Raw genomic sequence first — 15,063 nt, forward strand, 5'->3', positions numbered from 1 at the left:
ATGGAGAACCCGGTGGAGAGCCTGCACAAGGAAGCCACCTGCTCCGTGTGCCTGGAGTATTTCCGAGACCCGGTTTCCATCGCTTGCGGCCACAGCTTTTGCCGCGCCTGCATCACCCAGTGCTGGAAAGACCAGAGCACCAATTTCTCCTGCCCGCAATGCCGGGAGATTGCCCTGCAGAGGAATTTCAGGCCCAACCGGGAGCTGGGCAACGTGGTGGAAATCACCCGGCGCCTAAGCTTGCACGCCTTGCAAGGGGCCGCCGCCGCCGGGCAAGAAGAAGGCGAGGGGAGGCCCCTGTGCGAGAAGCATCAGGAGGCGCTGAAGCTCTTCTGCAGCGAGGAAGAAAGCCTCATCTGTTGTATCTGCAGAGAGGCGCGGGCTCACCGGAGCCACACCGTCTACCCCATCGAAGAAGCCGCCCAGGATTATAAGGTATCGGGAGGCGCTATGCGCTCTCTGCCCCGCACAGGTTTACGCGCGCCTCCTCTTCCTTCCGGGCAACTCCAAGTCGGGTTTAAAAATCACCTCAGGGAGGGATGGAGGCCAAGACCTTCGTCTGAAGGCTGCCCCGCTTTCCTCTGTTTTCATCCTGATTCAATTCGAAGCATGTGTAGAACAGCTCTTGTAATATTTTCACAGATAGGTTTAAATAGAATAGAATATAAAATATATACAATGGAATATAGAATACAATAAAATAAAATATAAAAGGAATAAAATAGCTGCCCCGCTTTCTCCTATCTGCATCCTGATTCAATCCGAAGCAGGTGTAGAACACAATTCTTGTAATATTTTCACAGATAGGTTTACTGCTTCCAGTGAAGAATACTAATGCGTCTGGTGATTATAGATGAGAAATTACAGGTAGACCTTGATTTATAACCATTTCCATCTGTTAGCAGGATGGCGTTTTAGATTTCCCATACAAAGAAAGATAGATAGGAGAGAATAGAATCAAATATAGAATAGAAAATAGAATAGAATAGAAAATATATAAAATAGAATATAGAATAGAATAAAATATAGAAAAGAATAACATAGCCACCCCGCTTTCTCCTGTCTGCATCCTGACTCAATCTGAAGCAGGATTGAAATTACAGGTAGACCTTGATTTATAACAATTTCCATCTGTTAGCAGGCTGGCATTTTAGATTTCCCATACAAAGAAAGATAGAAGAGAATAGAATCGAATATAGAATAGAAAATAGAATAGAATAGAAAATTTATAAAATAGAATATAGAATAGAACAAAATATAGAATAGAATAAAACAGAACAGAGAATAGAATAAAATTTTATTGGCCAACTGTGATTGGGACACACAAGGAATTTGTCTTTGGTGCATATGCTCTCTGTACATAAAAGAAAAGATATATTTGTCAAAAATCATGAGGTACAGCACTTTAGAATAGAATAGAATTGAATTGAATTTTATTGGCTGGTTGGATACATAAGAAATGTCTCAACCTTGTAGTTTGGTATTAAAGGAACCAGAAAAGAAATAGATTACATATGCTGGAGCTAGACTTTGTAACTGCCTTCAGGGCAGTGGCGTTTCTTTTGACATTTATGATTTTAACAAACATTAGCCTATCTCCATCAGGGTTAAGATATACAAAACCTTAATGATTGCCATATTGTGGTCATAAATCGAGGACTAACTGTACTTGTTTTGGCTGGGTAGTCAGGTCAATAGACACACCAGGCATACATTCCCAACATTCTTTGCTCATCTTTCCCAGGAATAGCCAAGCACCATGGTGTGTGTGGTAGCACAGCAGAACCTGAAGGAGATTGTGACAATTAAAGTCAGGTGGTGGTGGTGGTGGAATTAAATATGTACTATTTGCAATAATTTAGACATAAGGCTCCATCTGTATTCAACCAAACTGAATATTAAGCTCACGCTATAATGGTGTGAGCTATGTTAATTTTGAACATGGCAACTATTGTCAGCGTCAAAGCAAAAAGCACTTGGTTTGTGTTAATGGGTTTTCATCTGGAAAGCAAGGTGTTTATAGAATAGAATAGAATAGAATAGAATTCTTTATTGACCAAGTGTGATTGGACACACAAGGAATTTGACAGTACTGTAGTGTATATGCTCTCAATGTACATAAAAGAAAAGATACATTTGCCAAGAATCATGAGGTATAACACTTAATGATTGTCATAGTGTACAAATAAGCAATCAGGAAACACTATTTTTTTTTCAAATACATATTTTATTTTTCTCCAACATAAAATAAAAAAACAATACATAAGTACAAACACTAAAACCATGCTTAGAATAAAACATATATAATTTTTTTCTTTTTCTTTTAATCATTCAATGGAGGCTTATTTTTCTTCCATTTAAAAAAAAACCTTCTATAGAGCTTATACAACATTATCAAATGAAAAACCTCAAAATAACAATCTTTTCTCCATCTTACACTAAAGGATTACATTACATCAGTATAAACAATATCAAACTCTCTATTATGCCCATCTTGATTCAAACTTTCATTTCTACATTAAATTAATTAATCCATTATCTACTTATCATATAATTACTAGAGGTTCTATATATAACAATATTAATATAAATCGTAACGATACAAACAACAAGTTATAGTCATAAGACATGTCGTAAACCCACTTGATTAATTGCAATAGTCAGGTATTCTCCAATGCTGCTTTTTCATTTTGTCCTTGTAGCCTCTCAAAGTTGTAGACATCTATCCCATGCTCTACTACTACTAATTTCTGACGTAATAAACCAGTGGTTCTCAATGTTTCTAATGCCATGACCCCTTAATACAGTTCCTCATGTTGTGGTGACCCCCAACCATAAGTCTAGTGCCAATTCTCCCAACACAGATGGCAGGAAAGTCAGAGGACCCCCCCCCCCCCCCCCACTGTAAATGCCTAATTGGTCGGATTGTAAAAATATGTTCCAAGGTGCCAGAATAGAAGCTTTAGTTCCTAACACTATGGGAAATTTGTCTTTTCCCATGGCCTTAGGCGACCCCCTATGAAACAGTTGTTCGACTCTCAAAGGGGTCCCGACCCCCAGGTTGAGAACCACTGTGATACACAACCTTAACCCCATCAGGAGTGATTATCTGGTGGTCTCTGAGCATACAATCTAAGTTCTATCTTGCATAACATTTTCAGCCAGGAACTGCTAGGGAGAAATCTATAGAGAGGATGGGGACAATTAATTACAACTTACAATATCTCAAACCTACATTTTCTTTCTTTAGAAAGAAATTGAATGCCGTCTGCAAAAACTGAAGGAAGAACTAGAGAAACTTCTACGACTAAAACTAGCTGGAGAAGTTAGACATCAGGAATCTCTGGTTAGTATATGTTGTCAGATTTCACTGACTTCCTGGGTCTTTTAAATTCTCCCATTCTACCTCCCCAAATGTTCTTCTCTTTTATATTTCTCTCTCTCCCACCCCAGAAACTTGTTGTTGTGTTATTGTAACATCACATTTCTTTTTTGCCCTGAATTATTTATATTTTTTTGAGTTTTGATGGAAAGATGCTAATTTCCACAATAGAAAAGTAGTTGGTGAGGGTAGTGGAGTTAGTGGAGGTGGAGAAATTGACTGTTTTAATTAAAGAAAACAATGTACCTAGTTTTGTTTCTATTGGGTAACCACTTTTTGACATTTTGCTTGAAATTGTAAAAACATGAAACTTTTACTTTAGATTTCGATGATTAGAATGATTTTGTAATTATAGAAGTGGTTTGAAAGACTGTGATATATAAAGCAAAAGTTGAAGTTACATGTTTTTGTAATTTCCTGCACCAAAGAAAGTCGGAAGTCATTATCTTTTGCTTCTCTTTTTATACTTTTCGCTTTCTTTTTCTTGTTTTTCTACCGTTTGTTTCTTCTATGTTTTTAATCTTGTAATGAAACTTAACAAAACATTTAAAAAAGAAACAATGCAGGTAATGGGAGTTTTGGGCTGTCATCACTTTTTAAAAATGTGTTTTTATTGATTTTTCACATTTTGCATATCATAACATTTGTTAGAGCAGATCCATAACCTTTTATATTGTTATATTTATACATCATTTTACAATACTTTCTAATTCTATATCTTCATTCCACATTTTCTCTTCGATGTTCTATCATTGGTCTATTTATGCCACTTTCCCCATGTTTTGGAGCAGTCTGAATCCTTTTGTCCTCTAAGTTCTGTGGTTAATTTACCCATTTCTGTGCAATCACATGTCTTCTTGATTATCAGGCTTTCAATGAGTGCATTAGGTTTCCTCCAGCATTATGTTGTGAGCCGCTCCGAGTCCTGGGAGAGGGGTGGCTTAGAAATCTAATAAACAAACAAATAGTGTGTATTCAATCCTAGCAGCTGTTGTGATGTGCAAAATCAAATACTTGGTACTTTTATTGTATTGCCTTTTAAATATACCTAATAAAAGAAGTTCTGGGGTAAATTTTACTTTTGTTCCTATTATTTCCTGTTACCAAGTGTGTATCTTTGTCCAATATTTCTTCGGGACATGACCACCACATGTGAAAGAAGGTTCCTTACTCTTTTTTGCATTTCCAAGAGATCTAGTTTAAATTTGGATATATTTTAGCTAATTATGCAGGAGCCAAATGTCAGGGCTAGAACATTTTATAGTGGAAGTGCTTTGCACACCTTGGAAAGCTGGTTTTAAGACCCAATAATTCAGATCCTTGACTCTTATTTTAGGAAATTGCATCCAGACATTCAGTGACTGCTTATCTTCCAAAAGCCTTGCCCCGCTCTGTTTTTTTCAAGCTCATCTCCCTATTACATTACAGAATCAAACAGACACCGAAAGGCAAAAAGTGGTGATGGAATTTGAGCAAATGCATCACTTTTTGGATGAACAGGAGAAGCTTCTGCTGGCTCAGCTGAAGGAGATAGAAAGGGAGATTGTCAAGCATCAGAAAATATACGACATGAAGGTTTCTGATGAAATCGTTGCTCTTACCATCCTGATTGATGAGATAGAAGAGAAGCTCGAGCAGCCAGACAGTGAATTCCTTCAGGTGAGAGGGGTGGCTTCCTAGGGGGAACCTTGAAAAGAAGGTGTGCCAAATACATTTCAATGAAGCCATAGCTGCCCTGGTTGATGGGGAGGGTCCTCTTCTTTGGAGGTGTTTAAACAGAGATACTGTAATTGCAGATGCCTGCATTGGGATTGGGGTTTGACTAGATCAGTGATGGCGAACCTATGGCAAGGGGACCACAGGCGGCATGCAGAGCCATATCTGCTGGCATGCGAGCCGTTGCCCTAGCTCAGCTCCAAAGTGCATATGTGTGCCGGCCAGCTGATTTTTGGCTCGTACAGAGGCCCTGGGAGGGCGTTTTTGGCTTCAGAGAACCTCCAGGGGGATGGGGGAGGGTGTTTTTACCCTCCCCCTCACCTCAAGGAGCCTGGGGGAGAGCGAAACACAACCCTAATGGGCCCACCAGAAGTTGGGAAATGGGCCGTTTCCAGCCTGCAGGGAGCCATCAGGTGGTGGGGGAAGCTGTTTTTGCCTCCCCCAAGCATTGAATTATGGATGTGGGCACTCGCGCATGCGTGATAGCACATGCCCACGCTCTTTTGGCACTCAAGGGAAAAAAAGGTTTGCCATCACTGGACTAGATGATCTCAATCTCCCTTTCAATCTATATATTCTATGATTCTATTATATAAAGAAGTAAATAAGAGGATTCCACTTGAAGGAATGGTGTTGATATCAGTTATGATTCTATTTGAAGAGGTTATTCCTCGGTTCCTACAGAAAAGTCCACAAAAACAAATAGTTTTGGAATGTTTTTTTAAAAAAATCTATATTCTAAAAGTATAAAGTCTTGATTGCCACTTGCACTGGGGTTTTTAAAATCCCAAATCCTTTTAAAGCAATTTTTACTCCCCCAAAATCTGCTAATAATCCACAAGCAGAAGCTTTTAATTCTTCGTGTTTTTTTATTAGTAGTATATCTATGTTCTTGGAGAGGACAAATTACAGAAACTCTACTGTGTAGTTCATTGCTAATATTACAGATCAGAAATGGAACTGGGAATTATTTTGATTTCAAAATTTCCCCCTTCTCTATTTACAATCAGTGTTAATCCATTGGAGTTATTCTCTGGTGCAGGGGTAGGCAAAGTTGGCTCGTCTATGACATGTGGACTTCAACTCCCAGAATTCCTGTCCTAGCATGATTGGCTCATGAATTCTGGGAGTTGAAGTCCACAAGTCATAGAAGAGCCAACTTTGCTTTGGTGAAACCTGGCTAGCATGCATGCTGCTCGGATATTTAAATGTGTAAAATCAATATTGTCGAATGAAAAAAAAAACTTAGAACATAATTGTTGTTGAGACTAACGCTTAATATTTTATCTCATCCTTCCTTCCTGACCAGCAAAGCAATACAATATTTTGTACTGATGTGTTGTTGGGGCATCAAAAGTGTATGCATTTAACATTTCATACCACCTGAGAACATACTTAGAGAAATAGTGAACAATATTAGTAGATATATTTTTTTGCTAAAATTTGCTCTGCAAGTCTCCATGTGATCACCAAGCTTAGCTCTGTGTTTTGCCGTCTGCTTTCATTCCGATTCATTCATTTTTCCACTGTGTGTGTATGTGTGGGTGTGGGTCCTTTTCCTTGTCATGATTAGAGGACAACCTAAAAGCAGCTGCACCAATTTCTCAAACATACTTTCTCTGTTCTTCAGATATAGTGGCTCTAATGAGAATCAACTGTTGTATTCATTGTCATGCAGAGTTCCTGTCTTTCTCTCCCCACCCACACTTCTCTTTCTCTAGGATATCAGAAGCACATTGTGCAGGTATGTGGCTCCACACTTGCAACTAGGGGCACATTTTCCTCAAAGGCGGCCTTGCTTATTTTGGGGCAGATAGTTTGCCGTTGAATGCGTTTGGCTTCCGAATTAGACATTGAGCTACGCAAGGGCTTTTCTTTATAGGCATGGGCGTAAGCGTTCCTGTGGTGCTTGATTAGCAGAAATTTATCCTGATCCCCCTAAAAAAATCTGCCTCAGTGATGTGGTTGGTGGCTGTTGCTGCCTTTAAAGAGTTTTCATGTGGGACAATTTAAGGCAGGGGTCTCAAACCCGGGCCACTTTAAGACTTGTGGACTTCAACTCCCAGAATTCCTCAGCCAGCAAAGCTCAACGCCTCACCTCAGCAAAGCTGGCTGAGGAATTCTGGGGGTTGAAGTCCACAAGTCTTAAAGTGGCCTGGGTTTGAGACCTCTGATTTAAGGGGAAGGGATTGGTGCTTTGTCCTGGTTTCAGTTTCCCTCCCATGGAGTGTCCTTAGCCAGCAGGAAAATCTTGCTGGCGGTGCGGGCCACTCTATATGGTAGTAAAGTCGAGGATGCATGCGCAGCTGTGTGTGCCCCCCGTGCGAGATTTAGCTACTGTGCATGGGCAGGAAGCCAAATCTCACATGAGGATGCTCAAATATGCGCAGAAGCAAAGATACAAGCAAAAATCTTGTGCACGCCCATGTCCTCACACAAGATTCCGCCTCCTGCGCATACGCATGGGGGGTATGCGCATAAATATCGCACGGGTCGCAAACGTGCTTGCCAGTCACATGCAGCTGCACACACAACCTCGGTAAAACACAATCACTGGTAAAAACGAAGATGGGACGCGCATGCCAAAATTGCGAAAAATCTCACGCGCGCGTGTCCCCTTGTGTGAGGGTTTACGTCCTGCACGCTGGGACGGGCACGTGCGGCACCGGCAGTAGCCCACCACTGATGTGGTAGCTGCTTTTCCCGCTGCAGCACATCCTTAACATGTGATGAATGAGCTTCGACCAGGGGCGGATTCCCATTCCCGCTGCTAATGGTGCGCTCCGCGCGCAGCTTTGCTTCTGTGTGCGTGCGTGTGTGCGAATGCGTCCCAGCTTGTTTTTGTTTCTGCGCATGCACAGGAAGCAAACTCTCGCAAGGGGACGCATATGCATGCGCAGAAGCAAAAAATCACCAAAATCTGTGCACGCATGTGCATCCCCTTGCGAGATTTTGCTTCCTGTACATGCGCAGAAACAAAAACAAGCTGGGACGCGCATGCAGAAATTGCCCAAATCTCTTGTGCGCGTGTCCCCCCGTGAGAGCTTGCTTCCTGCGCATGCACGCTTCGACGGGCATGTGCGCACGCAAGAGGAGCAAAGCTGCGCGCACAGCTCAACTTTTGCTATTGGTGCGGCACCCTTACCGTTCTGGTAGCAAACTACTATTGGCTTGGGCAGATTCCTGGGATATGTTTAGTGCAGGGGTGTCAAACTTGATTTCATTGCGGGCTGCATCAGGGTTGTGTTTGACCTCGGCGGGGCATTGGGGGCATGGCCAGCTCGACATCACTCGTATAGAGGGGCACCTGTGGTAGGCCAAGTGCTCCTGAGTTCCGTTTTTGGCTGCAATGGCCCCCTGTGCCCCTCCCGAGCTCCATTTTTGCTGGCAGAGGCACTGCAGGCCAGCCCTTCCAGGCTAGCCCCTCGGGCCAGATCAAAGCACCCCACGGGTCGAATCCGGTCCCCAGGCCTTGAGTTTGACACCCCTGATTTAGCACCTTTGCAAGCTTCCTGCGCGATAGGCCGTTGTAGTAGATTTTCTCTATGTAGGCATCCTATCACTTTAAGTTACTTCTGGTGGAGCACTAAACTGGGTTCCAAAAATTGTCTGATAGTTGCACATGCACTGCAGGGGAGTGAATTTCCATTTTGTCCCAAACCCCTTCCCTTTCTACATGACTTGTCTTTGAGCTATTACTTGGATAATGGCTTAGCTCTCTTTCTAGAAGAGCACTAGACCCATGTTCAGAAGAAACCCACTAACAGATCATGGGCTAAGCAGAGGGAAATGGTTGGCATCAAAACAGCAGCCCTTTGCTTTGACCCATGCCAGTGATGGCGAACCTATGGCATGGGTGCCACAGGTGACATGCGTAGCCATGTCTGCTGGCATGTGAGCCGTTGCCCTAGCTCAACTCCAACGTATATGTGTGTGGTGGCTGGCTGATATTTGGCTTGCACAGAGGCTCTGGGAGGGCATTTTTGGCTTCCAGAGAGCCTCCAGGGGGATGGGGGAGGATGTTTTTACCCTCCTCTGGCTTCAGGGGAGTCTTTGGAGCCTGGGGAGGGAGAAACCCGAGCCTATTGGACCCACCAGAAGTTGGGAAACAAACTGTTTCCGGCCTCCAGAGGGCCTCCGGGGGGCAGGGGAATCTGTTTTTGCCCTCCCCAGCCATTGAATTATGGGTGTGGACACTCGCACATGCTTGATAGCGCGCACACACACTCATTTAGCACCTGAGGAAAAAAAGGTTCGCCGTCATGCCATATGCTGTCCATGAAGCCTGTCTGGTCAGTTAAAGCAGGAGGGGGCAATCAGTAAGAAGTGCAAAGGAAAGGGAAGTTGGTACCCGGCCAGCAGCTCCTGAAACTGTGACCTGTCATTCAAGCTGACAGTAAAAATCTTTGACAATTTCACCCCTGCCCCTATGTCCCAGGTTAGCAAGTGCCACAAGGTAGTGTACTATTGGCATCAGGAGACTGTGTGCTATCAGCTCTCTAAGCCAAAGTTGGTGAACTTTTCGGCACCGAATACCGAAACAGGAGCGTACGTACCTATCATTACCTCTACAGCAGTAGTGGGTTCTAAATCCTGTTGCTAACAGTTTGCGCGCACATGTGCTCCACTTCTGCACATGTGCAGAAGTGTCTCGAGTGGGTGGGCAGAGCCTCCTGCCACTGCCTGTATCATTTTGCAGAACTGGGCCGAACTGGTAGCAATCCACTGCTGCTCTACAGGATGGCATTTCACAACACAGTGGTACTTCTACTTAAGAACGCCCTTACTTAAGAACTTTTCTACATAAGAACCGGGTGTTCAAGATTTTTTTGCCTCTACTTAAGAACCATTTTCTACTTAAGAACCCGAGCCCGGAAAAGTTTCCCAGGAAATTTGAGAGCGGCACCGAGGCATGAAAAAAAATGATACCGTGCCTCTTTTAGATGAAAGAGATATGAAAAGGGGCAATTTTATGCAGATTACCTGAGAAAAACACCAATTCTACCTAAACAACTGTAAATGCCACTGTGATGGATAATCAGGTAGATGAAGCTCTATTATTGGGAATAGAGTTGTTGGGGGCTTTTCTGGGAGTGCTAGCAATATATAGAGAAAGTGATTGTTCTTGTGCCCTATCCATCATCGAAAGTTGACAATCATGTTGCTGATCCTATTTTTATCAAGAGCCGCAGCAAAAAACACTGCTGAGTTTTGTCCAAACCAGCCCATTAGATTTTGAAACTGTGATGTTCTTAGAGAAAATCTGCCTCTTTCAAAATATAGGGATCAGTTTCTACTTTGCGCCAAAATATAGAGGAACAGCATAGCGTGAGATAGGAAGTTACCAGTTGAAAGGCATAGACATTATTTACTGTTTATTATTATTATTATTATTATTATTATTATTATTATTATTATTATTATTATTATTTATTAGATTTGTATGTCGCCCCTCTCCAGACACTCGGTGCAATGGTTAAAATGTCAGCCTAGAAACCAGGAGACTGGGAGTTCTATTATTATTATTATTATTATTATTATTATTATTATTATTATTATTTATTAGATTTGTATGCCACCCCTCTCCAGACACTCGGTGCAATGGTTAAAATGCCAGCCTAGAAACCAGGAGACTGGGAGTTCTATTATTATTATTATTATTATTATTATTATTATTATTATTATTATTATTTATTAGATTTGTATGCCACCCCTCTCCAGACACTCGGTGCAATGGTTAAAATGCCAGCCTAGAAACCAGGAGACTGGGAGTTCTATTATTATTATTATTATTATTATTATTATTATTATTATTATTATTATTATTATTATTTATTAGATTTGTATGCCGCCCCTCTCTGTAGACTCAGGGCGGCTCACAACAGTGATAAAAACAATACATGGTAACAAATCTAATAATTAAAATCTAAAATAACAGTTTTACATTAAAAAGTCTAAAATGAAAAAAAAAAACCCAATAGATAAAATACATACACACAGTCATATCATGCACAAAATTACATAGGCAAGGGGGGGATGTCTCAGTTCCCCCAAGCCTGATGACAGAGGTGGGCTTTAAGGAGTTTACGAAAGGCAAGGAGGGTGGGGGCAGTCCTAATCTCTGGGGGGAGTTGATCCCAGAGGGTCGGAGCCGCCACAGAGAAGGCTCTTCCCCTGGGTCCCGCCAGACGACAATTCTAGTCTCGCTTTAGGTATGAAAATTAGCTGAGTGACTCTGGGCCAGTCTTTCTTTCTCAGCTCAACCCTCTTCACGGGGATTTTGTTGTGGGGAAAATAAGAGAAGGAAAAAATATTGTGTATGTTCACTGCCTTGAGTTACTTATAAAGTAATAAAGATGGGATAAAAATCTAGCAAGTTAAATAAATAAATAAATTAGTTAGTAAGTAAATAAGTAAGTTAGTAAGTAACTAAGTAAGTAAGTAAGTAAGCTATAGCCCACACTGGACAAGGACATGGCATTTTCTTAGGCCTTAAGTGGCAGTCCATATTTGTTTTACTACTTTATCTGAATTCACAGGCAAATAGAAACAGTAAGAAAATGGCATTAACATGGGAACTAGACCCAAATATCTATTTTGCACCCATATTTATATCAACCTCACCATCACACGCCCCAAATAACTTGAAATACAGGTTAAGGAGTACTACCGTCATATCAATTTGATAAGTATCATCTTCCAGCAATGTTTCTCTTTGGTTCTATGTAGAATAAACAGTCCAGACTTTGTGCTGAAGTATGACTGCAGTGCATGTTTGACTCTGGTGTATAAACGGGTTCAAAATTGTAATAGTTCGTTTTAACCTCCCAGGAACTGTTCTGAAACATACTCTACCAGCCTGATTGAGTAGGAGACGGTGGGTCATATTATATATCAAAAGGTTTTTAAGAGAAGGTCTTACCATACACAATACAATTTTAACCCTTTACCATTGTCAATATTTTGTCCTGGTGAAACAAGAAATGAGGGGGGGGGGGGAAAGCTTGGCTAATTGATAAAACTTGATAAAAATTATAAATAACAGCCAAATCCAACAATTTACCCTGATCTCAAAATTCTACTTTTGTACTATTGTAAAGCCAGTTTAATAATGCATTGAATCTAGATTTACAGGTAATCCTCTATTTACAACTAGTTGGTTAACAACAACTGTAAAAAGATATGATGAACTCCCCCACTATGTAAACCGCTAAGAGAGGGCTGTAAAGCACTGTAAAGCGATATATAAGTCTAAATGCTATTGCTATTGCTACTGCTAAGGAGTTGCATTGAGCATTTGGCTACTGGCTCATCTTTATTGCTGTTTGTAACATCCTGTAGTCACGTGTGACTGTGGTTTTTTACTTTGGGGGGCAGTTTCCGACGATTACTTCTGATTTCTGGGAAATAATGCCCGTTGGGTAAAATAGATTCGCTTAAATGACCATAATACAATAGAACCTTGGGTCACGAATGCTGCTGACCATGACCAAATCGGGGAGGTTTGATAAGCACCAAATTTCTGGTTGTTTGTTTACAAACAACAGCTGCATTAATTTTGGTTTGGTTCAGGTCACAACTAAATCAGGTTGCAACCAAAATTATGGAACAAATTATGGTCATGACCAGAGGTTCTACTGTATTTGCTTAATGACCATCGCACACACAAAAAATTAAAAATATTAGACCCAGTCACATGATGTCTTAACTTACAACCATAACAACTTATGACCATAATTCCAGGCTTAATGATGGTTGTAAGTTGCAGACTGCCTATAATCATTCCTTAGCAAATTCAGTAAATAAATAAATGGCATCTCCATTATTGGGATTCACATTAGCCACGACTAACCCACCACGTCAAATCAGTGTGTCAAAAATTTTGGGTAGGGAGAAAACTGCTTGAAAAGGTTGCATATAAATCTTTAAATTCTCTGGGCCCAAACCAGTGATAGGGCAGTAAAAAAAAGAGAGAGAGAGAGAGAGAGAGAGAACAAACCCTACATTGTTGTGGGCATCAATTTAATGTATAGTTAATCCATCCAATTCTTGGATATAGACTGCAGGTCAAAAAGTATCAATGGTGTTAAGTCAACATCTGTTAATAAGGTGGGCAGTTCATCTATTATCACTCGGTTCACAGGTTTGCAAATCCTGTAGGAAAGAAAAGAACATCATTAGAATATTAGAATATTAATACTGCTAGTAAAGCAGCTCAACTCCCTTCAGAAAAAGTTCCCTTTTTCTAAAAAAAGAGTCAAGCAACCTTTGCTGACAATATTAACCACCGTAATCTCCTCAGACATCAGCACCATGAGGGGAAACTGATCTGATCCTTCTCTTTCTAGGTTTGATAAGGACCCCTTCCAAGTTCCTGAGGGGATGCCAATCAAGATGGAAAAGAGACTAGAAGAGTTCTCGGAGAAAAATACAGTGCTTGCAGAAATGCTGAAGAGTCTCAAAGGTATAAAAATACGTATGAATTATGATTATACTCAGCAACAAGCAATATTACATATGTAGGATTTCCCGAATCAGTTAGCTGGAATAGGATGCCTTCAGTCATTCATTGCAAGCATATAGGATTTAGTGCTCAAATTCTAACATGTTAACCATTTTGAAAACCAACAACTTCAAAATGAAATGCCCTTTTTATCTTTTCTTTAGACACTCTGCCCTCAGAACTAGGAACAGAATGGGGTAAGTATGGTATTTGAAATAAAGTTTGTTCATGTTGCTTTGTCTCTGCAAGGAAATGATGGCTGTTGGTTACACATAAGATTTGATATGTTAGCTACTTTAATCAGAAGATTAAACTTGATGCTTTTACTTTTCATTTTGGTTCTCATCATTCTGTCTGGGTAAATATTGCATGAACTTGGTTTATCTTCAATACATGGAATCCAAAATCAGTCACAGGTGTTTAGCTGTTCTTACTTAACAGGATTACTAGCATTATTATTGTTTTGAAATGAAATGCTTTCTTTTTAAAAAAGAAAATAATTTGATTGAGTTATTTACATTTTTAGAAAGCATATATATAAAAAGGTCCGAAACAAAACAATACAATACAGAATACATTACATAACCTCTAGAGCAATATCAATTTTACAGCAATTTATATCAATTGTACAGCAATTTATATCAATTGTACAGCAATTTATATCAACTAGGTCTTAAGTGAACTCAATATGTATAGAGCAGTGATTTTCAACCTTTTTTGAGCCGCGGCACATTTTTTACATTTACGAAACCCTGGGGCACATTGAGCGGGGTGGGGTGGGGCTAAAAAAAGTTTGGACAAAAAAAATTTCTCTTTCTCTCTTCCTCCCCTTTACTCTATTTCTCTCTCCCTCTTTCTCTCCCTTCCTTCCTCTTTCTTTTTCTCTCCCCATCCCTCTTTCTTTCTCTTCCTTCCTTCCTCTCTTTTTTGCTCTCTTTCTCTCTCTCTCCCTACCTTTTTCTATGTCTTTCTCTCTCTCTCCTTCCCTCTCTCTTTCTCTCTCTCTCTTGCTTTCTTTCTCTCTCTTTCTCTTGCTTTCTTTCTCTTGTTCTCTTTCTCTCACTGTTGCTTTCTCTCTCTCTCTCTCTCTTGTTCTCTTTCTCTCTTTTGCTTTCTTTCTCTCTCTCTTGCTTTCTTTCTCTCTCTGAGCTTCGCGGCACACCTGACCATGTCTCACAGCACACTAGTGTGCCTCGGCACACTGGTTGAAAAACATTGGTATAGAGGACAGTAAGGAAAGGGTGAACATGATCGAAACATTTAAATATGTTAAAGGGTTAAATAAGATTCAGGAGGGAAGTGTTTTTAATAGGAAAGTGAACACAAGAACAAGGGAACACAATCTGAGATTAGTTGGGGGAAAGATCAAAAGCAATGTGAGAAAATATTATTTCACTGAAAGAGTAGTAGATCCTTGGAACAAATTTCCAGCAGACATGGTTGGTAAATCCACAGTAACTGA

The 15,063-nt window shown here is 40.7% G+C and overlaps 1 protein-coding gene across 1 annotated transcript in view; it reads left to right on the forward strand.

Moving 5' to 3' along the window:
• Positions 1 to 15,063, forward strand: part of LOC139160285 (zinc finger protein RFP-like) — a 16,856-nt gene continuing 1,793 nt past the window's right edge. Inside the window, exons 1-6 of the mRNA XM_070737989.1 lie at positions 1 to 435; positions 3,251 to 3,346; positions 4,811 to 5,041; positions 6,820 to 6,842; positions 13,447 to 13,562; positions 13,766 to 13,798. Of these exons, the coding sequence (XP_070594090.1) occupies positions 1 to 435; positions 3,251 to 3,346; positions 4,811 to 5,041; positions 6,820 to 6,842; positions 13,447 to 13,562; positions 13,766 to 13,798 (934 nt within the window). The remainder of the gene's footprint in view (positions 436 to 3,250; positions 3,347 to 4,810; positions 5,042 to 6,819; positions 6,843 to 13,446; positions 13,563 to 13,765; positions 13,799 to 15,063) is intronic.

The sequence above is a fragment of the Erythrolamprus reginae genome, chromosome 2 (assembly GCF_031021105.1).
Source record: "Erythrolamprus reginae isolate rEryReg1 chromosome 2, rEryReg1.hap1, whole genome shotgun sequence".
Lineage (NCBI taxonomy): Eukaryota > Metazoa > Chordata > Lepidosauria > Squamata > Dipsadidae > Erythrolamprus > Erythrolamprus reginae.